The sequence below is a fragment of the Rattus rattus genome, chromosome 3, assembly GCF_011064425.1.
Source record: "Rattus rattus isolate New Zealand chromosome 3, Rrattus_CSIRO_v1, whole genome shotgun sequence".
Lineage (NCBI taxonomy): Eukaryota > Metazoa > Chordata > Mammalia > Rodentia > Muridae > Rattus > Rattus rattus.
This window is the reverse complement of record NC_046156.1, coordinates 120,163,266-120,187,576: the sequence shown is the minus strand read 5'-3', so window position 1 is coordinate 120,187,576 and position 24,311 is coordinate 120,163,266. Positions and strand designations below refer to the sequence as shown.

The 24,311-nt window shown below is 41.2% G+C and overlaps 1 protein-coding gene across 2 annotated transcripts; it reads left to right on the top strand.

Annotated features, from left to right (window-relative positions):
- The first annotated feature begins 452 nt into the window (after window positions 1–452).
- On the top strand, window positions 453–4,755 carry Kprp (keratinocyte proline rich protein). Of its 2 annotated transcripts, none has more exons than XM_032896768.1 (2): window positions 453–466; window positions 1,955–4,755. In XM_032896768.1, the coding sequence occupies exon 2, from the start codon at window positions 1,983–1,985 to the stop codon at window positions 4,074–4,076; it is 2,094 nt and encodes a 697-aa protein (XP_032752659.1). In that variant the 5' UTR covers window positions 453–466; window positions 1,955–1,982; the 3' UTR covers window positions 4,077–4,755. The 2 variants fall into 2 exon arrangements, with proteins under 2 accessions (XP_032752659.1, XP_032752660.1); XM_032896769.1 differs by lacking the exon at window positions 453–466 and having other exon boundaries at window positions 1,983–3,381; window positions 3,514–4,076.
- Window positions 4,756–24,311: the final 19,556 nt, after the last annotated feature.

Here is a 24,311-nt window from a genome sequence, read left to right as displayed (position 1 = left end):
TTCTAACTTAGTTATAAAGGTTCCCAAGCTGTAAGTCAGCAGCATGAGACCCTAGATGCAGCTCTGACCCCACATTTTCTTCACTACTTCTATCTCATGAGAACTGAGGCAAGAGGACGGTAGAATATGGAACGATTTTCTAGGAGAGATGATACCTCAGTGTCTCCTCAACACCTTCATCATTGAGTCCTGTTGGGATGGAGAGGAAACTGATAGGATGAACAATGAGGAAGAAAATAACCTGCTTCTCCATAGTCTAGAAGCTTTGACACCAGAAAAAGGCACTCCCAGCTCTGTAGGTGACTAGACGGACAGCACACAGGGAGGAAATTAGGTGGTGGAATGTTACCTTGGGCAGATGCCAACCAGTTGTCTCATGGTTTGAGCCAGACCCACAGCTCTTTATATAAACACAGTCCTCTGCCCAGATGCCTTAGCCTGGATGACTTTGTGCCTGCTGAGGAGGGTGAGTCTGGAAGCTGGGTTCTGGGATCATGTTGGGGTTGATGGATATTCAAGGGGTTCCCAGACTCTAAAACTGAGGAATGATTAAGGCAGAAGCTGGGGCAGAGAGACATCAGTCTGAGGTGTAAAATTTATCAAGGATTATAAAACGTTTAGGGTTTATGGAAAGATATGGGGTTTAAAAGTTGGTGTATTTGCCTTTGACAGTCCTGGTCTTTTCTCCAGGTACCATTTCTTTTGTTAGTAACTCATTCTCCCAGGAGAAGATACAATGTTCTTTTATTTTGAGTCCCTAGATGCATAAAAGGATGGAAACAGTAGTTATTTGTTTTATCTGAGTAGAGGCACATGAGGATGGATGAGCCACCATGTGCAGGGAACACAAACATAGACAAGTGCTACAAATGGAAAATGTCTAGCTCTGTCTTCCAGTGGAAGAATTTTAGGTATCCTGGAAGGTTGTGAGAGATGTTTTGTTGTTATGATTTAATTGACAAATTAGCTCTGTTCTTTGCCAGTCATTGGGCTACCTGAACAGACAGGTAGCTCTGGGAAAAGCAGATGGGAACTACTGTATTTTCTTGTGAGGTAAGGGTAGTATAGGAATGTGTGCATGAATGCCTTATGTCATACTGTGACGATCTTGCTATGCAGTTTCATAAGTGTTTCCGACTCTACTTACATCACTGTAAATCCTTGAATGTCATGAAGAATATGATAGTCTCTGGGTTATCTCAGCTTCATTAGCATCTCAGAGGGTCTGAGGAGAAAATATTTCTGAAGTTAGCAGATTGTTACCCTCTAGATGATTAATAACAGCAACCTGCTTGGGCAAGTGACCGTGCTGTCCTTAATGATGGTATGTTTTGTATGTGAAGTATATATGAATTTTCATATTTCTGTGAGGATCTGTTTAAATTAATTCACTTAAAAAGATTGGATGGGAGCAGCAAATATTAAGCACTGGGCCTGACAGGTCCAGAATTTTCCTTGATCCTTTGCTAATTCCGTGGATTTTTTTTTTTTTTGATGTAATGTGAACATAGATAATGCCTGTGTACCCCCAGCCCTGCCTCATGGTCATTTTTATATGTGGCTTGTGTATACCTCCCTGTGTGCATGGAAGCCTCAGTTTGGGCTATGTATTGGAAACAAACTGTTACTTGTTTTTCCTGTAGGGCTGTTTCATCACTTGACTTGTTAAGTGTTAATCTGCTTGTCATCACTGCTCTCTGGTGGCAGACATTGGTATGCCTACCTTTATATCCAGCTATGCAGAACTGAGCCATTTTGGCATAACCAGGTTAGGGGGCAGGGACAGGGGGCAGGTCTCATGAACAATAATGACTAGCATGGGCTCAGGTAAGTCAGTAAGTGAAGGTTGAAGTCATCTAAAGAAAAACCAGAGAAGACACCAGGCTTCTGGTTCTAGATCCCAGCTCCTCACTCCCATCTTTCAGCCTCCTGACCCTGGTTTCTCTACCCTCAGGTCTTGCTCACCCACCTGCACCAGGACCATGTGTGACCAGCAAGAGATTCAGTGTTGTGGGCCGATACCCCAGTGCTGTGTTAAGGGCTCCTCCTTTGGTCCCTCACAGTTTCCCTATGCCAACAACCAGGTGCTAGTGGAAGCTCCGTGCGAGATGCAATTTCTGGAATGTGCTGCACCATGCCCCATTCAAGTTTCTCAGACTCCATGCCAGTCCAGTACCACTGAAGTGAAGGGCCAGGCTCCATGTAAAACCACCAACGTTAAATGCCAGACCAAGACCACCCAGGTGAAATGCCAGCCTAAGACCACTGAGATAAAGTGCCAGGCTCCCTGCCAGGCTCAGGTTTCCTGTGTTCAATGCCAGGCTCCATGCCAATCTCAGGTTTCCTATGTGCAAGTCCCACAACCTCCTCAGACCTACTATGTAGAGTGTGCTCCAGTGTATTATACAGAAACTCGTTTTGTGGAATATCCAGTTTCAAACTACGTGCCTGTTCCAGCTCCTCAGCCTGGGTACACTTATGTAGAATGTCCCTCACTGGGCCAGGGCCAGGGCCAGGGAAGTTTCTCCACTCAGTACCAGTATCAGGGATCCTATGGTAGCTGCACTCCTCAATCACAGTCACGGGGTTCTTACAGCAGCTGTGCTCCACAGCATCAGTCTCAGGCTTCCTACAGTTACTGCGAACCCCAGTTTCAGTCCAGACCCTCCTATACCAACTGTGGTACTCAGCGTCAGTCACAGGCTTCCTTTGGCAGCTGCACCTCCCAACTGCAGTCTAGAGCATCCTACAGCAACTGCTCCTCCCAGCGTCGGTCCGGGACTTCCTTTAGCACTTGTGCACCTCAATGCCAGGCCCAGGGCACCTATGGAAGCTTCACTGCACAGCGCAGGTCTCAGAGCGCCAGCCGATGCCTCCCTTCTCGTCGGCTTCAGCCTTCTTATCGCAGCTGCTCTCCACCAAGACATTCTGAGCCCTGCTATAGCAGCTGCCTGCCATCCCGGTGCTCTTCAGGCTCCTACAACTATTGCACTCCACCCCGCCGCTCAGAACCCATCTACGGCAGCCACTGTTCTCCTCGGGGCCGCCCTTCAGGCTGTTCTCAAAGATGTGGACCCAAATGCAGGATAGAGATTTCCTCGCCTTGCTGCCCAAGGCAGGTTCCCCCTCAGAGGTGTCCTGTCCAGATTCCTCCCATCAGAGGAAGATCTCGGAGTTGTCCCCGGCAACCTTCTTGGGGTGTCTCTTGCCCAGACCTGAGGCCATGCGCAGAACCACATGCATTCCCAAGACCTTGTAGGCCACAGCGTCTTGACCGGTCTCCAGAATCATCATGGCGGCGGTGTCCAGTTCCTGCACCACGTCCATATCCACGTCCAGAACCATGCCCAAGTCCAGAACCACGTCCACGCCCACGCCCACGTCCAGAGCCATGCCCAAGTCCAGAACCACGCCCACGCCCACGTCCAGACCCATGCCCAAGTCCAGAACCACGCCCACGCCCACGTCCAGACCCATGCCCAAGTCCAGAACCACGCCCACGTCCACGACCAGACCCATGCCCAAGTCCAGAACCACGCCCACGTCCACGACCAGAGCCGTGCCCAAGTCCAGAACCTCGCCCATGTCCTCCATTGAGGCGATTTTCAGAACCCTGTCTGTATCCAGAACCATGTTCAGTTTCTAAGCCAGTGCCATGTCCAGTACCATGCCCAGCGCCACATCCACGCCCAGTTCACTGTGAGACTCCAGGTCGACGTCCACAACCCAGTCCTCGTTCACAACCTTGTCCGCATCCAGAACCAATGCCACGTCCAATGCCCTGCTCCAGTCCAGTGCCTTGTGGGGATCCCATTCGTTGTCCCAGTCCTTGCTCAGGTCACAGTCCAGTTCCTTACGGCCAAGAACTAGGCTGTCATGAATCTAACCCATGTCGCCTGGATACTGAAGGCCCGAGCTCCTATAGCTTCAGCCAAGGGCAAGAGAGTAATGGCTGCTGTGTATCTGGTGGTGTCTTTTCAGGATCACGCGGTTTAAGTGGTTGTGGAGATCAAGGAAACACCTATCGTGGCATGAATTGTGGGGCTTGTGGTGGAACACAGGGAGCCTACTTTTAAACAAAAGTATAACCCAAATGCTCCTGCGTTAGGTTCTTTAGAGTATTTCCCTTTCTTATCTGATTTAATCTTTCCATAGACATTGAGGTGCTTCCTGCTTCCAAGTTGTTATCCAAACTTCTTGCATGTTACCTCACGTTCTACACCTGAATCCCTGACATCATTCCAGCCTTATGTCTCAATCCTTCTTTGCACAGAGCTTTAATTCTAACTAGACCAGCTTGGTCACTAGGACACTCCTTGGGTGTTTCTCCTGACAGTCCCCAGATGCTCTTGCCTCTGCAGAGGCTTCCTCAGTCTGAACCATTTCTCACCTATTTCCCAGGATCTAAAATTGTACCTGTCTTTCAATAACTCCTCCTGAATCTTTTACTGTTGTTGTGTGTTTCTACCCATAGGACCCTATTCTGACTTCCTAGAATTCACTGCTCTAATACCATTCATTTAGTAAGTGCTTTTCAATACTCTTGAATTAGTAATTTCTCCTGCCTTTTCTGCCCAACTAGATTGCAAACTTTCATCCAAGTGGAATTAGTATATCCTTGTGTCTATCTTAGGTCAGGTAATAATTGAACAAGGTTATGGTTGGCAGCTTGAGACATGCTCTGTCCTGTTGGGAAAGTACAGGAACTGTGACAATAGGAAGATACATAACAATAAAAACTGGATGGATTCACAGCCTGTGTCCTAAATAATGTCTGTTCTTTATTTGATGCCAATTGGCTGAGGTGAAGCATCTTTTTACCTCAGAGTAAAATACATATAACAAAATTTACCTTCATAGCTATGTTGGGCAATGCAGCTCCGTGGAATTAATTATACTCACATTGTTGTATTACTATCACCACCATTTATCTATCCTACAGGACAAAAACTCAACATTTCATGCTTCACTTCCACTTAGCCTCTACACAATATATTCCATTTTCCATCTTTTAAAACTTGACGCTATATGTATCACAGGTAGACTCATACAGTATTTGTACTTATTTCACTTAGCATAATGTTCTCCAGGTTCATCTTTGCTGTAGCATGTGACAGCTATTTAAGGAGGCAAGATACTATATTGCATGTAGATACTATGCTCTATTTGTTCACCACTGAATGGCTAAAAGCACTTGAGTTTCTTCCATTGTTTGGCTATACTTAGTAATGGTCAAATCAACACTGTTACAAAATGCTTCTCTGAGTGTATGATTTCAATTACTGTGGATAGAGATCAGGAAATGGAATTGCTAGATCACATGATAATCCAGGTACTGCCATGTTAGTTCCCACAGGGGTGATATCATTTACAGTCCCACCCCAGCATGATCATTCACAGTCCCACCCCTACAACCTAATTCACAGTCCCACCCCTATAACATAATTCACATTCTCACCCCAGCAACACCATTCATAGTCCCAGCCCCCAGAAGCATCAGCCATAGTCCAATCCTAGTGAGTAGGTCCTGCTTTCTCCAAATTCTTGCCAACTTTTGTTAGTTTCTGTGCTTTCCTTAAATATCAGCCATCCAAATATGATGTGGGTGGATTTCATTGTAATTTATTAGTTTGGTTTTCGGTTATCATATTGTTGCCTGGACTTTCTTCAATCTAGAAGAAGTGGCTTAGCTTATGGGGTTTTTTGCCTCACCTTCACATCCTTGTTCTCTGATACAATGATGGAGGATGGAGGGTGACTCCCTCGCTAGGAATAAATGTGTTAAGACCTACATTTGGTAGTTCCCTGGATGTTGTACTAGGATTATAGTCAGAGCCATAAACCTACCCCATGGAAGTAGGAGGTTGGGCATGTGCAGAATATTATTTGATTATCAGATACAGTTTACAGTATAGATCAGGCACAGATTATCTTGTATAGTTCATTATTAAATCCCCTATCTACGTGCTGTATCATGGTACTTTTATTCCTCTATGTTAAAGGTCAGACATGAGGAGTACACAACTCAATGATAAGGCTCTATTTCTGAAGATAATACCAGCATAGCTCACTGAACTTGGAAAAGTCATGCTGGATTCTAAGAAACTTTACCCCTACTAACTAGTGTTGATGGTATTGGAAGATACTTTGCACTTGAGCAGAGGAGAAAGATTAATAAAAACCCTGATACAAACTGCAATTTACAGCAGTGACCTGCCTGCAGGATAAATTGGTGTAACAATGGTACAAGCACTGTAGGAGAAACCAACCACTATTTGCTTGGGCAGTCTATCCTATGAAATCAAATCTATGTATGACACTGCTTGGGTAGCCAAATACTTTGGATCTAGAAAAAAAAATCAAATACTACATTCTGTAAAAAAGCATAGCAATAAAATGATTCCTATTGTCATTCTACTATACCTGTAGATCAGTGCTTTGCTCAGCCACCATCAGAGAATCTTTCTTTGTCATAGATGGTAACTAAATTACATATCCACAGCTGGACAGTGTTCAGAGAGTAAAGGATTTTTGAAACATTCAGTTGTAAATGAGATTTTTTTTTATCAAATCCCTTCCCTAAGAATGCAGGGAATTATTTAGAAAAGAAGGCCGAAAAAATTGAAAGAGCAAGAGTGCATAGATCATGCCAAGGAAGCAGTCTTTTCCAGACATCACAGGACTGACACACATATGAGCACCCAGAGACTGAGGAAGCATGCACAGGCCATGTACAGGTTCAAGCTATGTGGGATCCAAGCACTGAGAGTGGAAGTGGTCAAGAGTTCCCATCCCCAAACAAGAAGTTGTCTCCAATTGATATCCACTTGCAAAGAAAAAACAGCTTTCTTTAATAGAGTCTCATTAGGTATATAAACCACACTTAAAGGTACGTGGCATGCCCAGCAGTAGATGGGCAAAACAAACACAAAAACCCTTTAGTGGTATTTTTGTAGACTTTTAATCTTATATAACTTTGTTTAAATTTTTCTTACTGGTCTTAGTTGGTTATTATGATTTCAGCTACGTGTTTTATGGTGTGTGTATGTGTGTGTGCTTTTATTTCCTTATTTTTAAATTATTTTTTTCCTGTTTGCCTTCTAAAGACACCATAAAAAGCAGGGGTTGGGTAGTTGGGGAGGTAGGAGGGAAATCTGGGGGGAATTGGTGGAGGAAACTGTGATCAGAATACATTGCATGAAAAAATTTATATTTTCTCCATTTCTATATCTCTATATTTCTGTATCTCTGTATCTATTTATCTATGTGTCTGTCCATCCATCCATCCATTCATCTATAGAGGTAGGCTCCTCAGGCAGATACTGGTTGTTTTTTCCCATAGTGTTTGTGCCATAGTTACATAAGCTTATCCTTAAGGCAGGTCTCTGCTGTAAATTGCAGGGTTTGTAGCTGGGTTGGCATAAATATATCTTGCATATTCCACAGAAGTCTGATGGCTCCTTATTTGCCACTACAAGCATAGGTTTTCTTTGCCCTGGCTTCTTTGTCAGAATAAGGAGAACATCTCCACTCTTCTTTTAAATGCATTCCTGTACAGTGACCCCTCTCCTGGTCAATGGTAAGGCAGCCCTTCAATATGAAGAAGAAACATGGAGCTCATTGTAAGAAAAGGATGATCACAACTGTGAAGTTTCAATCTTCCTTCTGTTTAGGGACCAGGTCACCACAAGCGGGCTCTTCACTGCTGCAAGCTATGTTTTGTGATCTGCAATATCACCTGAGAAAACTCTGTAGACTTTGGTTTACCAGGGTCTCTATGCTTTGACGTAGGAAAATGTTAGAGAACAGTAGAAAGGAGAGATCTTTGAGTGTGCTGCTAATCTTCCTTGTATCCTCTCATGTTCCACAGCTGATTTCCTTTACCTCTGCCCTTTCACATATTGCCCTACAGCAGTCCTCCCCTACCTCTGCTTCTCAGATTTTGCTTTTCAGCCTCTGCTGCTGAGAAACACTCAGAATCAGGCTGTGTTCATGGATAGTTGATGTGGAGTATAACTTATGTTAGAGATATGCTTACTAAAAGATAGGAGCCTAGCTGTGGAATATGTTCTTTTCCAAGGCAATTCACAGATAATCAGAGGAAGATATTTTACATTCCACAATTTGTTCCACCAACTAAGTATCCTTGGACACATGAACAAATATACCTGCTATGCATTAGAGAGCAGCTCAGCAATTTATGTTAGGTCAGTGGTTTTCAACCTTTCTAGAGGAGTCACATATCAGATATTCTCCATATCAAACATTTGCATTATGATTCATAACGGTAGCAAAATTGCAGTTTTTAAGTAGCAATGAAATAATTTTATGGTTGTGGTCACTATACCATGCAGAACTGTATTAACAGATCACAGCATTAAGAATGTTGAGAACCCAAATGGGATCTCATAAAACTGCAAAGCTTCTGTAAGGCAAAGGACACTGTGGTTAGGACAAAACGGCAACCAACAGATTGGGAAAAGATCTTTACCAATCCTACAACAGATAGAGGCCTTATATCCAAAATATACAAAGAACTCAAGAAGTTAGACCACAGGGAGACAAATAACCCTATTAAAAAATGGGGTTCAGAGCTAAACAAAGAATTCACAGCTGAGGAATGCCGAATGGCTGAGAAACACCTAAAGAAATGTACAACATCTTTAGTCATCAGGGAAAACAAATCAAAAACAACCCTGAGATTTCACCTCACACCAGTGAGAATGGCTAAGATCAAAACTCCAGGTGACAGCAGATGCTGAGGATGTGGAGAAAGAGGAACACTCTCCATTGTTGGGGGTTGCAGACTGATACAACCATTCTGGAAATCAGTCTGGAGGTTCCTCAGAAAATTGGACATTGAACTGCCTGAGGATCCAGCTATACCTCTCTTGGGAATATACCCAAAAGATGCCCCAACATATAAAAAAGACACGTGCTCCACTATGTTCATTGCAGCCTTATTTATAATAGCCAGAAGCTGGAAAGAACCCAGATGCCCTTCAACAGAGGAATGGATACAGAAAATGTGGTACATCTACACAATGAAATATTACTCAGCTATCAAAATAATGACTTTATGAAATTTAGATAAAATGGTTGAACTGGAAAATATCATCCTGAGTGAGGTAACCTAATCACAGAAAGACACATGGTATGCACTCATTGATAAGTGGCTATTAGCCCAAATGCTTGAATTACCCTAGATGCCTAGAACAAATGAAACTCAAGACGATGATCAAAATTTGAATGCTTCACCCTTCTTTAAAAGGGAATAAGAATACCCTTGCAGGGGAATAGAGAGGCAAAAGATTAAAAATAGAGACAGAAGGAACACCATTCAGAGCTCTGCCCCACATGTGGCCCATACATATACAGCCACCCAATTAGACAAGATGGATGAAGCAAGAAGGCAGGCTGACAGAACCGGATGTAGATCTATCCTGAGAGACACAGCCAGAATATGGCAAATACAGAGGCGAATGCCAGCAGCAAACCACTGAACTGAGAATAGGGACCCCGCTGAAGGAATCAGAGAAAGAACTGAAGAGCTTGAAGGGCCCTGAGACCCCATATGTACAACAATGCCACAAACAGAGCTTCCCGGGACTAAGCCACTACCTAAAGACTATACATGGACTGGGACCCCTGAACCTGACCTCAGGTAGCAATGAATATCCTGCAAGAGCACCAGGGAAGGGAAGCCCTGGGTCCTGTTAAGACTGAACCCCAGTGAACTAGACTGTTTGGGGGGAGGGCGGGCAATGGGGGAGGGGAGGGGAACACCCACAAGGAAGGGAGGGGGGGGGATGTTTGTCCGAAACCGGAAAGGAATAACACTCAAATGTATATAAGAAATACTCAAGTTAATAAAAAAAAGTAAAAAAAAAAAATAGCTTATCAACATAATAAAGCCAAGAATCTATGATTTTCAAATATATAACTACATCAAATTTAAATCATTTAATTTATTTAGTATATATTTTCTTTAATAACTAACAAATAATGGGAAGACTGAGTCTATAGTTATATAAAATAAATATGCAACAAAAACATTTAAAAATAAAAATGAATTTAAAAAAAAAGAATGTCGAGAACCATTGTATTAAACTATAAAGGTAGTTGGTGCTAGTAACCAGAAGACAACCTGTGTACATGCGGACACTTGGTCGATGTTTGGAGGTGTAGTTGGATGGTGAGCACACTTGGTCCATAGCCATACACCAGTCCTGTGTTCTGGAAGAGTGTGCTATAGATATAGAAGACCCACATTGTGGTGGCTTGAGATGAACCAGGAAAATGGGTGGTAATTGGTGATTCTTGTGTTTTCCATTGTCAGGGACCATCACAGGTTTATTTATCTAAATATGAGGTTCCTGATCTGGAAAGGAAGGATATACGGACTTACAGAGAACCGAAAGTTTTTAATCTACCTGTCATGCCTTTTCGTGTTTTACCATAGGACTCTTTTTGAGCTGTGTTACAGCTTTCCCACTTTTCAGAGTTATACCATTAAAGAGAAGACTATTTATCACCTTTGCATCAACACAGACACTCTTGTGACAGATATTTACTAGAATTTGGCTAATCACAGAAAGTATTGATGTTGGATACAATCATGAGTAATGTAAATAATGCATGTTATGAGCTTTGGAATGGGAGGCATTGGGTGTCCTGGATGCACATAGGAGGGGAATATAGTAAACCAAATGCCCAGGAGGCAACTACAGCTCAGAGATGGAAGCTGGGTATGGTGAATGAGGAAGGAGGAAACTTCCAGCAAGGTGTAACAGCAGTCAGACTGTCAGCATGATTTAAAGGCAGGTGGGGCAGGGAGAGAGACATGGTTTCTCCTGATGAAACATCTTGGGACCCAACATTATATGTAGGTATCCTGATGGTTTCCAGGTCTCAATTCAGTTTTCCTCCAATGAGCTGTATAAAACATTGATGATATGCACTTTAAGAGGCAGCCACTTAGATTCTAGGTGTCTTCAAAGTTTTGAGAGGACTGAGGTATAAGTTTCTGCCACAGTGTAGGTTAGAATCAAAGAATTGATATGAAAAACCTAAACAAACAGACTTAATTCAATACAAAATCCTTGATTTCAGGTCCAGACTAGCTGCATCTACTTATGAGTCAGTCTGCATGTATGAAGAAATCTTGGTTGATTATAATCTTAGTAATAACAAAGGGTGAAGTGGCCTGTGCTCCATGGTGATGGGTCCTTATTCTTAATGCCTATGCTATGCCTGATGGAGTTGTTCTTCTTGGCTCAGGCAATGTTTAGCTTAAGACAATTGCAGGTAGGAAGACAGAGATGGAAACCCATGTAATACTGAATACCATGAAGTTGAATCCTTCCTCATGTTCCCAGTAACTTGAAAAACTATTAGTGCTTACTTCACATTGTACAGAGATGGAGAGGCTAAATTAGCATGTCTGAGCACATGTTTAAGAGTTGTTACCAATAGCAGGCAAGCGTATGATTATTGTGACCTCAAATGTGCTGTATTTCCCTATGGAAGGAAGACTAATGTTATATTCTGAAAGTAATAGAACATGTATAGTTTTCCTTATTCAAAGGGGCTTTCTTCCAGAAAACAAATCAGCCACAGGTAAAATTTGGGAACTTAAATTTAATGACAATAAACCATCAAATGAAGATGCCAGATAGAAATCAGGCAAAAATAGAACAATTTGGAAATGCAATGCATAATTTATCTAGGCACCCAAATACTGAACTTTAGTTTTTCTACTCACTATTCTAATAATAGGATAGAAAGTGATAGCATGGGATAGATCACTGAACAAAACAGATCATAAGCTATTAAGAAATTGAATTTATAAGAGGAAGTGCACAAGTATAGATATAGGGAAAGTTATGTAATAGATTAGATACAAACTGGTGGAACTAAAAAAAGACACAGCAGGTGTTACATCAGAATGATCAGTAAGAAACAAGAGATACCAAAAATGCAGAGGATGAACTAAATGTGTGTAACAGAGGGGCTCATAAAGAGTGTAGAACTTGACCCAGAGGGAGGACTGAGCATACCAAGGTACAGGCTTGAAACTCAGCACCACTAACTCAGCATTTGAAAGGTCTGGTTTATGATTTTCCTTATATTCAACTCCCAGGATCTATAAAATGTGGTTATAAGAATTAATATACTTTGGCCTAAATTACAAGTGACAATTAATGAAATATTATTTAAAATGTTGTATTATTGAACTCTAAACATACATTTGCTTTTTGGAATATCATCTCTATGGAGAGCAGAAGAGGAAAAAAGGCAATGCTTGGGGGAAATGGGCTGTTGGATAGGGAGGCTGTCTCTCAGAGGGAAGATGTTTTCATGCTCAAGTAGAAGACCAGAGCTGAAGGGAAGTAGATATAGGAATCAGGGCTTCAAGGAAGAAGAAGGAAGACGAAATGACATGGAGCCAGAGGACAGGGACGACATTAAGTATTAAGTATTTAAGATGAGTATAGTGAAAACACAAACATTGCAAATGTTCACCAGCATTTATCTTGCCTCAGCAATCTGCCATTGAGACAGTTCTCTAGATCAGCAGGAGGGAAGCAAAATACTCAGATTGGGCTTCTATTCAGAAATACTGTTTAGGATTGCAATTGAGTTGGACATTTAGTCACTGAGAGGTATTCTGACCTTTATGGCCCGAGGAAGAGGCAGGGCTGAGCAATCTGTTAATCATCTACTTCCACAGTATCTTTACTAGCAGTGTTCAGAGGCTTTTCAAAGTTGTTAGTAAACCAGAAGCTGCCTCAAGTGAGCATCATCTAATTCCTCCACAGCAAATGTGCACCCTCTATTTCTGTTAGTAGGTTCCAAGTCCCAATACCAAGGACAGAGGATTATCACAGAAGCATGGGAGGCTGAAGAGATTTCAAGCATGGCAGATAAACATGACACATTTTATTTACTGGCACCCAAGCCATTAGAAAGCATATGGCCACCCAGTCAAGCAGACAGAGAGGCAGACAGACAGATAGATGGACGTTAGACACAGACAGACACAGATACACACACACACACACACACACACACACACACACACACACACACACACACACACACACACACACCCACTGGCATTGTTGGCTTAAAGACAAACACACAGGCTGGTAAGTTTGAATACTTCACAGAATTTCATAAACATGGCATTGTTGTCAGGAACAACCACCAACAGGGCATTCTAATTGTTTACCTTTTGTTTCCTAGGTATCCAACGAATCATTTCATGCTGACTCATACCACCCACCATCTCCAACATTAGCAGTATCTTGGCCCATGCCAAATACCTGTATCAGCACCATATTATTGGACTTGTAAACTGTCCTCTAATGGCCCACTGATAGCTCTGCTATGAGGTGGATTTCTGATGAATGGTACAGTGTCTAGGGAGAATCTATGACCCCAAAGATGACAAACATTGTGACCAAACATGTCTCCAATTTGTTAAAGTATCTGCTCGGGGCAAAGCAAACTTAAAGTATCCGTTTTCCCTCTTCCAGAATTGAATTTACCAAATTAAAAGAAATTCAGGCCTTTCCTTGATATTCCAAGGGTAAATAGAGAGTCATGTCTTGGCCTTTTCTTTCCTTGCCATTCAAACCCTAGATATTAAAAAAAAAGTCTTTACAATGTAAACAGCAGAGCATTAAGCATAAATACAGTCACAGAATTAGGGACCTGTAGAGAGCATTCGCTTTAAACTTAAGAGATCTTCAGGCTTATCATGGAACGTTAGATTATTTTATAGTAGATTACTGTACATGACTACATTTATTATTCTTATTTAGAAATATAAGCAGATCCACCTATATAACTCTTCAGCACATAGCCAAAGTACTTTATTTTCTAATACATAAGTAACTTGTTCATTTCATGTTCATTGCTATTCTATTTAAGGCACATCCAAGAAATGGAAAATCCTTAGATGTTTATCATCTGATAAGTGGATAAAAAAAATGTTGAATTTTATTTAATTTAATATTTGTTAATAAATAAAATTAAGTAAAATTTCATATGTAAATAGATGGAGCTGGAAAACACTATACTGGAGTGAGATAATCCAATAACTTCTAGAAAAGCAAAAATGCTACAACAAGCATGTCTTTTTTCTATATATATATACTAGCTTTCAACTTTCTTTAAAGTTTCATTTTTTTATATTTTAATTAAAATTAGAATTGCAAAATTTTTCTTTTCCCTTTTCTTCCCCTACTTTCTTGATGATGGTTTCACTCCCAAATTGATAATTTTTTTTTATATCATTGTTTTACACACACACACACACACACACACACACACACACTATAACAAGTTATTACTTCCATTTTGTCTGTATGTATATGTATTTAGGTCCGACCACTTTATATTTGGTAATTGCAGGGCCTCATCTCTAAAAAATACCTAATTCTTCCTCTCTCAGTACTCATTAGCTAGCTCTGTTGTTCTTGATCTTTGGAGGTGGGATCCATTGACGTCTTTCCTTTGTTTCAGCTTGTTTGTTGATATTGTTATTGTTCAGGTTCTTAGACTATTATTGATAATCTTTTATGCTTGCAGACAGGAGTCTAGCATGGCTGTCCCCTGAGAAGCTCCATCCAGCAGCTGACTCAGACAGATGTAGACACCCACAGCCAAACAGTATGAAAGTTACATTGGTTACTGTTCTCGTGCCCTTGCTTTCCATGCCCCAATCCCTGTATTTCTGCACATGTTAAGTTTTGGGTTGGAAATTTTGTGAGTGGGTTGGTATGCCTATTGCTCCACCGTTCCTGCCTGGTTACTAGGAGGCAGCATCTTCAGACATGCATGTACTCATAAAGTGGATATTAGCTATAAAATACAGTATACCTGCATGCCATACTCATGTACCCAAAGAAGCTAAACAAGAAAGCAGTAAATATTTGATTGTTTGAATTTCACTAGAAGGGGAAATAAAGGTCTTAAGAGGCAGATGTAGGAGGGAACTGGGTGAAGAGAGAGGGAGGGAATAGGGGATTAGATTAGTGTTGGGAATGATGGAGGAGTAGCCAGATGAGGATGAGAATAAAATGCAAATCTGCAACTGACAGGAATGCGCAGTAGGGACAAATTCCAGGAAGAGACAGAGATCCATGTGCCTAAGAATCAATGTTTCTATGACTGACGCTTTAGATTTGTAATCAACCAATTATTAGAAGATCTATACAATATATTTTGACTCATGTTTCCTCCACAACTCTTTTCTCAAATCCTCCTTATCTGCCACACGCACTTTGTTCTCTCTCTCTCTCGTGTGTGCATGTTTGTGCGCCTGTGTGTATGTGTATGTGCATGAGCTCTGGTGTGTGTGTGTGTGTACAGTGTGTGTCAAAAGAACACACAAAAATACAAAAAATGAAAATCCACAAACCATCATGGAATCCATTGTGTATTGGCAAACTACTCCTGGACATAGGGCTACTCGGAGTGAGGTTGATATATCTAGTGACATCTATCAGAGAAAAACTGACTTTCTTTCTTTTTCCAACAGGTATCAATGTGCAACAGCTCATGGTTAAGGTAGGACCTATATCCACTTTCCTTTTCTAGAGCTGGGAGCCTTCTGGCTAGAAACTATGAAGAGAGTCTCTAGGGTTCAAACATGTCAGTTCTACTGTGTTTGGAAGGAACTGTTTTATTGGTGACATCCATCACCTCTGGCTCCTACGATCTTTCTGTTTCATGTGTAGCTCCTGAGCCTTGAGGGGAGGAATTTGATGAAGACATACCATTAGGGCTGAACGCTCAAAAGTTTCTCACCTCTGTACATCATTCACTTCAGGGTGTGCTAGGTTTTTGTACCCATAGATGTTAGGAAGCAGTAAAGGCACTGGGGCCTTAAGATGAGGAAGACAGAGAGAAACAGATAGTATGAATAAGAAGGTAAATAAGGAACAAAAGGATTAAATGAGGTGATGTAAGAGTTGAGGCAGGAATGTAGATGGATAAGCAATCTACAAAGACTTGAATGTCAAGTATAAAACCTACTATTGTAGAAGCTTTCGTGAAAACACATACATGAGAGAGTTTAAAACATCTCAGAAACCAGGAAAAATTTAACTACAGAAGATATGTATTTCAATGATGTAAATGGTCTCATAAGTATTGACTATTTTTCATGTGCACCAGCTATACTACTCTGAGTTACAGTTCAAAGCCTCTACCTATTTCTTCAGACTTTTGAAACTGGTACTCTTTCTCATGGTGGTACTAGGGCAGTGTTTCTCATTGGTCATCTCTTTTATATATTCACAAGCCAAACTTACTGAGGTATGTAGGAGGAGTAGCGTAACTTTGTAGTTAATAAGAATCTTTTTGTTTTAAAGGCATCTGCAGCTGTAAACACATTCCACTCTACATTTAGGAAACCCAGGTGAGCCTCTATTCACTCCCTCTGGCTCTCTGAATCTAATCTATAATATATTGATCTCTTTAACCTGGCTCATATCTTCTTCCATCCATTCATCTATTCATTTCTTGGAATGGTACATAACCAGACTACACTTTTCCACAGCAACTAGTTTTAGTAGTCCCACAAAGGAGATCTATTTGTATTATTATATATTAAGATCAGAAACCTGAGGCTCACACAAATTTATACACACACACACACACACACACACACACACACACACACCCCAAATTCTAAGACAGGAAAAGATGGCCTGAGCCCAGTAGAGGGTGGCAAGTGAGGAACACTCCAGCTTGCGACCTGTCAGCAGAGTCATGTGGGTGTTGAGCTGCAACCCACCATGCCCAAGTCCTGTCTTCACGTGCCAAGGAAAACTACTAGGCAGCAGAATAAAAGGCTGCAGTGAATTACCTCCCATCCACTCTCACATCTTGAGGTGTCTACAGAGTCTGTCCCATGGCCACTCTGGGAAGTGTCCACAGTATCAGGAGCAGGTGTTTCTCTTCCTGGAAAGAATGGCTTGCAGGTCAGAGCAGGAGAGAGAGGCTGCAGGCTGCAAGAAGCTTTTATTAGATACAGATGTATGGGGAAAAGAGGGGATAATTCGGAAAGGAATCAAATGAAACTGAGAAGACTAATTTTCAAAGAAACTAAATTATTTTTCTGTTGTTTAGTGTGTCCTCAGCTGCTTTTTGTAATGTCACACTAGGATTATGCAGAGGAATATTGATACAATTCTGAAAAGGGCAGCGTGTTCATTTCTTGGAAAAAGATGAGCTGAAGACATTGATACTGAGGAAGAAAAGAAAGAGGGCTCAGCTGCTCTGACTAGTTAGCAAGAAGATTTCTGTGGGGACAGGTCTCACTCTGAGAGCCAGAAGGTCTAGAAACAACCCCATAGGCTGAGGATGAGCCCAGGTCTAGCAACCGTGCTTTCTCCTTAGATTTTCTTAAAGAATCTGGACTGCATCAAATTGACCTCAGATTTACAGTTTCCTAATTTCTGTAAGATCATGGAATTTGAAATTCTAGAGTAAATGATCCTCTCTCTCTCTGAAAGAATTTTCACCTCTAAACTCCTTGAATAGTTCTAGACTATGCAATGGAAAAGTAAAGCTAGACTGCACTTTGGTGGTACTGAATAATCAACAACTTTTCTCTTGGCAGCATTTTAAGAGTCAAAAGACGTTTTGACACATTCTAAAATGGAGTTTGGCATGACATTCTGAAACAAAGCATCTAGTAAAGGATAAAGATAAAGAAAACCTCATATCTACTTTCCTGTTTGATCAAACTACTCACCAGCAGATAAATACAGCTGAAAACAAGAGTAGACAAGATAATCTTGAAATGGGGTCCGACTTAGCGGCTCTCTTGCAGTTTCTGAGCATCCACAGCCAAGATGTCCTGCCAGCAGAACCAGCAGCAGTGCCAACCCCCTCCGAAGTGCACCCCCAAATGCCCCTCCCATGCTGCCAGACAAAATGCGGCAAAATGTCCTCCCAAATGGGGCTCCCAAGGCTGCTGTGTCTTCCCTGCTGTAGCCTGGGCTCTGCTGCTGCAGCTCTGGTGGCTGCTGTGTCCAGGCCTGGGGGCTGGTGTGGGAGGGAGACGCAGTAGATCTCTCGAGTCGCCATCGCCACAGCCTGACGCTGCAGCAGTGCGTGGTGGCTGCAGTAGCAGTGCGCAGCAGCGTTGCTGTGGACAGCAGTAGCTGCTGTGGTAGTGGGCCAACAGTCTGGGCGACTGCTGAGATGGTCATGAAGACCTGAGACAACAGTAAAAGAGGCAGCCGTGGTTCAGAAGACCCTGCTCCTGTCTCGCTGCTCTGCCCTGCTTCCTCCTGGGGATCCAAGCCCAATACTGAAATCTAAATCTGCCATGTCATACAAAATTATGTCCCATGTTGCTATCCCTTCTGTGTTTCAGTGTCACAAAGCCTCTCCCTCAGTCATCCCCACCAGATTCTTATTTTATTTTATTTTATATTATTTTATGTCCCTCGAGGCTCATCTTTGGTTTTCAGTGGTTAACAGTGTTCTGACTGTTGTCTGGAGAACAAGTGATGCTAGACCTGGCTGTTCTCCTTATCATGGGCTCAGTAAGTCAGGGAAACCTGTGTAATACGCCAGGTTCTTCCAGGGAGTATAGGAAACCACATGGTTCTCGAACACTGAGGTGGAAAATCGCGTTTGTTGTTCTTCCCAATCCCTGTGAACCCAAGACATTTATGAGGACTGATAGATGCTTCATGGCCTGGGGACTCCTTAAGCATGTGTCCTTGTAAATTTCTTTTGTTCTCCTTTTTGGCTTTCTGATGAATCCTTGACCCAGTGTGTGTGACCCACTGATTACTAAGTCTGATTTATCTCCTCTTCATGAGAAGGAGTGAAATTCATATAATTCCCATCTGTTTTGGAGGCCAGGATCTCACATACATGAGCAATAATAAAAAGTTCCTGGATGCCTTCTGTGAACACTTCTCCTGCTAGGGTAGCTACGAAGGAGGGTCAGACATACTGCTGTTTCCAGAGAATAGTCTCAGAGGAGGCTCTCTGCTAGTCTGAGGATGCACACTGGTCTGCTTGGCTTTGCACTACCCATTGTCCTATTCTCCACATTCAGAGAAGTGTGATTTATTACAAAGCCTGCCACTGACAGGGTCGCAGTGAGCTAGAGGCCCTTGATTTATACTTATCCTGTCTCTTAAAAATTTCTGGGAAGCTCGTCTATGCTCAGCACACTGCGAAAATCAAATGAGGGGGAGGCTTAGAGCTGATGGTCATGCTATCTGCCATGGCTGGGTCTATGCCAGCCCCTGTGGCAGGCAGAGGCCACTTCATGTCCTTCTGGTGGCAGCTGTAGAAGCACAATTTAGGGACATTGGTTGTCTCATACTTTTCTCTCTCTCTCAGTGTTACAGGAACCCAAGACAACACTTTACTCCATAAGCCCAGAAATGGAGCAAACAAAGTTGTCAAAGTCTGTATGGCCTTTGTCCAGTAAATCCTTCAAGTGCACTTTTCCTTGGAAAAGATAATAAAAGAGCTTTCAATGGAGTGAATAGATTATGGAGAGAGACCTGTGTGTAAAATAATATCAAATATATTAAGGAGGCAGTGTATCAGCAAAGTTCTCAATATTCAGTATTTAAAATTATTCATACAATATATTTAGGTGATGCTTTTCTCCCCAAGTCTTCCCAGGTGTACCAGAAAACTATCCAAATGAATGAAATGAACAACAACAAATAAACTAACACAAGTAGCTAAGTCAGAAAAAGTAAAACGAAGTGGAAAATAATATAAATAAAAAGAAGTTTGGAAGAGTGATTTAAAGTATTCAGAAAATAGGACTCAGGGTTAAACACTTTACAGGCCAAAAGAAATATATTAAACATTAATCCGATGGAGCCAATTTTATCTGATAGATTTCAAACTATATAAAGCAGAAACAGAAAGTCAAAATATCCAATATAAAAATAACTGTGAATGTTAAGTACTGTGAAATCAAGTAAAGAGAAATCAATGAGTGAGAAGATAGAAAAGCATCTAGCTACATTCACTGGCTTGAATTTTCTGAAAAGTTTTCAGGAGTGCCATTTTACATTATAGCATTATTAGGTATGCAAACAACTCACTGAAAATGTTTATATCTGAATTTTAATTAAATTATTTAAAGGCACAATAAAATTAAGGTTTTAAATTAGATTATCTTGGTTTAATTTTAAATTACAATTAAAATATTTATAATTTGTTATGAAAAATTTATGCTTAACATGTATATTTATTATATGAGTAAATTCTCTTGGTTTTTATTAAAATTCAAAATACAATATAAATAGATTCAAATAATTTGATGTCCATTTTCTCTAATTCATTGGGGTAAGGTTCTGGGATTTAAATTGTATTGTATCTATTTAAAATATGTACTTATAGTTTACATTCTTAACTTAGATGAACCTAACACAGACCTAAACACTTGATGAACCTTGATGGCCATTTGTTTCCCTATGAATCTTTCAGTAATAGATTCTATATTTATTGCTTTTCCTTAGTTCTCTTCAAACCAAGGAGACCTTGGTCTCACTCAAGGACTCCTTTTGTGATCTTTCCATTTATCTTGCAGTTTTAAACAATAGCATCATTAAAAGGTCTCTATATCTCATCCACATGGTGGAAATTCCAACTTTAAAAAAAGATTATTCTCATTTTATGCTTTAATTCCTGTGCACACCAAACAATATGTGTTGGAATAAAATTATCATGTGGCACACAGAATTATTGCATCAACCTGTTTTCACACACCAACAGCTACAAATATCCAAATGCATAATTTTCTCTGATGATTTTGGCAGTGTTTTTAAAGACAAACATGCCTGCTCATCCACAACTATGAGGTACAATGGTGTATTTGGTTCATAAGTATTCTAAATAGAATTATATATATTCTGATATGATAGTGATGAGACAATGAACTGCCAAAGAGCCATTGAGTTCTTTTCTGTTGGACATGTATCATTGGGCATGGCCCACCCAAAGAGTAGCTTGTTTCAGTGAAGCTCTCTCCAGAGAAACTAAATCTTTCCTATGAGTGGTTATCATTGAAATTAGTTTCAGGTTAGATTGGGGTACAAAACTCACTCTCCCTTCCAGCTCTAGATATCATCTGAACAGACCTGCAGGCTCTGTGCACGTCAGCAGTCTCTGTGAATTCACATGTGCTTTAATTTAAGGATGATAACCGTGTTTCTTTTCTTTTTTCCATCTTGTCTTGCTCTTATACTCTTTCCATCTCATCTTGCACAGAATTTTCTGAGCTGTGAGGGAGATTTATTGAGATATATTCTACTAGAGTATATATCCATTATTGGTCCCTTGTATTTTCCATTTCACTGCGGGAGAAACTTCTCTGGGGATGGCTGTTAAAGGCGCTTGATCTATGAATATAGCAGAATGTTGCGCTAGGAGTCATTTTACTGTTATTTTTCAAAGAACAGTAGCGCTTTTTTGTTTTACCTTTCCAAATTTTAGGCTCTCTAATCTTAGGCTTTTGTCCCCAAGCAGTACCAGGTCTGGGTTTCCCATTGTGAAATGGACTTAAGTCAAATCAGATATTAGCTCATTTTCCCATGTTTTAGAAATATAAATTTGAATTCAATATCAGAAAGGCAGGACACCATTGTAGATCAAAGTGTTTGTGGCCGAGTTGGTTCTATGTTTCCTTAGGCTGCCTGCAAAGTACCCTCTCACACTAATGATGCGGCACATAGGAGTACAGTAGGCCCATGGTGTAAGGCACCAGCTCAATTTCTATGTTCAAGTACTATTTTCAGCAATGGGCCTTTGCTGTCAATTTCCAGGTGGAGAGAAACCTATAAGGTTGTTTAGGATTACTATGAACTTTGGTCAACAACTTAATTAGAGGAAGAACCCATCTCTGTGACTAGAAGCTTCCTTTGGCAAGAGATAGCTAGTCTGGATATTCTCTCCCTATTTTTAAGTGAGATATATACATCTTTAGTTTTCCATACCACCCTTCAAATGGCTCCAATTATAGCTGTTCTCCAATTATATTATTTTTTTCTTCCTCATACCTTTCCTACTTCTACATGATAGTCCTATTTCAGCCATGTCCAATCAATTTCCCTATCTATTCTATTTAGTCTTCTTAGGTAGATCTAGAATGTTCCAATTGACTTACCTATACCCAACTTCTCGGTAGTTCTATAAATTGCAATTTGAGTGTGATTGACATCTAATATTGATATAACAAATACATATCATTTGTTCAAGTTCAGATTTTAGCTTCTCACAGGATGATTATTATTCTAATTCCAAATTCCATTTTACCCAGGAACTTATTAATTTTCTTTTTAATATTAGGGCAATATTCCATCGTACAAATATATCACATTTTAAACTCCATTCATTCGGGAGAGTGGCATCTAGGTTGTTTCATTTTTTTAATTGGACATTTTATTTGTTTACATTTCTTTTTGTTTCATTTTACGAATTGGGTATTTTATTTAGCATTTCAAATATTATTTCTTTCCTGCTCTAGCAACACCCTCTAGCTCCTCCCTCCTATGTCAGTGTCCCCCACTATCCTCCTGATTTACTCTCCCAAGAATCCCATTTACTGGGGTCCAGCTTGCAGGACCAAGGGCTGGGTTTCCATCGGCACCCTTACTAGGCTATCGCATTGCTACTTATGCAGTTGGAACCTAGGGACACTTCATGTATAGTCTTGGGGTAGCGCTTAACTTGGAAGCCTAGTTGGTTGGCATTGTTGTTCATAAGGGGTCTCGCCTTTGAGCTCTTTTCTAGTCCTTTCTCTGATTCCCTTTTACGGGGGTCCTGCCTCAGTTCAGTGGTTTCAGTTGCTGGCATTCTTCTATGTATTTGCATATTCTGCTGTGTCTCTCAGGAGAGATCTACATCCAGTTCCTATAGGCCTGCAATTTCTTGCTCATCCATCTTATCTAGTTTGGTGGTCATGGCTGGGCCATGCAAGGGGGCAGGTTCTGAATGGGAGTCTTCCTGTAGTCTCTCATTCTAAACTTCTATTCCCCATACCCCCCTCCCCAAGGTTATTCTTTTGGTTCTTCTATTAAAGAAGGAGTGAAGGTCTGCATTTGGGTCATCCTCTGGAGTTTTATGTGTTCTGTATCTAGGTAATTCAACATTTGGGCTAATATCCACTTATCAATGAGTGCATACCATGTGTGTGTCTCGTAGATTAAGCTACCTCCACTCAGGATGATATTTTCCAGTTCCACCCATTTGGCGCTATGAATTTCATGAAAGTCATTGATTTTTGATAGCTGAGTAGTACTCCATTGTAGTAGATGTACCACCCTTTTCTTGTATCCATTCTTCTGTGAAAGGGCATCTGGCTCTTCGCTTCCCTGGCTATTATAAATCAGCGCTATGAACATAGTGGAGCACGGTTGTCTTTGTTGTATGTTGAGCATCTTTTAAGATATGCTCAAGAGAGGTATAGCAGGGTCCCTTTGGGAGTAGCAATGTCCAATTCTGAGGAACCTCCAGACTGTTTTCCAGAGTGGTTGTACCAGCTTGCAATCCCACCCAACCATGGAGGAGTGATTCTCTTCGCCAGCATCTCAAGCAGCATCTGCTGTCACCTGAGTTTTGTATCTTAGCCATTCTTACTAGTGTGAGGTGGAAACCTCTAGAGTTGTTTCTGATTTGCATTTCCTTGATGACTAAGATGTGTGTTGAATATTTCCTTAGGTGATCTCTCAGCCATTCGATATTCCGCGAGGCTGTGAATTCTTTTGTTTAGCTCTGCACCCCCATTTTCTATATATATACTATATTATTATTAATTTGAGTATTTCTTATGTACATTTCGAGCAAGTTATTCCTTTCCGGGTTTCTGGCAACCATCCCTCCTCCCCTTCTTATGGGTGTTCTCCCAACCTTCCCCCATTGTCTGCCCCCTCCCTCACAGTCTAGTTCACTGGGGGTTCAGCTCTTAGCAGGACCGTGGGCTTCCCTTCCACTGGTGCTCTTACTAGGATATCTATTGTCACTCTATGAGGTCAGAGAGTCCAGGGTCAGTCCATGGCTAGTCTTGGGTAGTGGCTTAGTTCCTCCTGAAGCTCTGGCTGGTTGGGCATTGGTTGTACGTATGGGGTCTCCAGCCCCTTCAAGCTCTTCCAGTTCTTTCTCTGATTCCTTCAACGGGGGTCCTGTTCTCAGTTCAGTGGTTTGCTGCTGGCATACACCTCTGTATTTGCTGTATTCTGGTTGTGTTCTCAGAAGAATTTGCATTCAGATTTTGATCATCCGCTCTAATTTGTTCTAGGCATCTA

What these genes read in the sequence shown, in the direction of transcription:
- Kprp (XM_032896768.1), top strand. Translation starts at nt 1,983, where the DNA reads ATGTGTGACCAGCAAGAGATTCAGTGTTGTGGGCCGATACCCCAGTGC.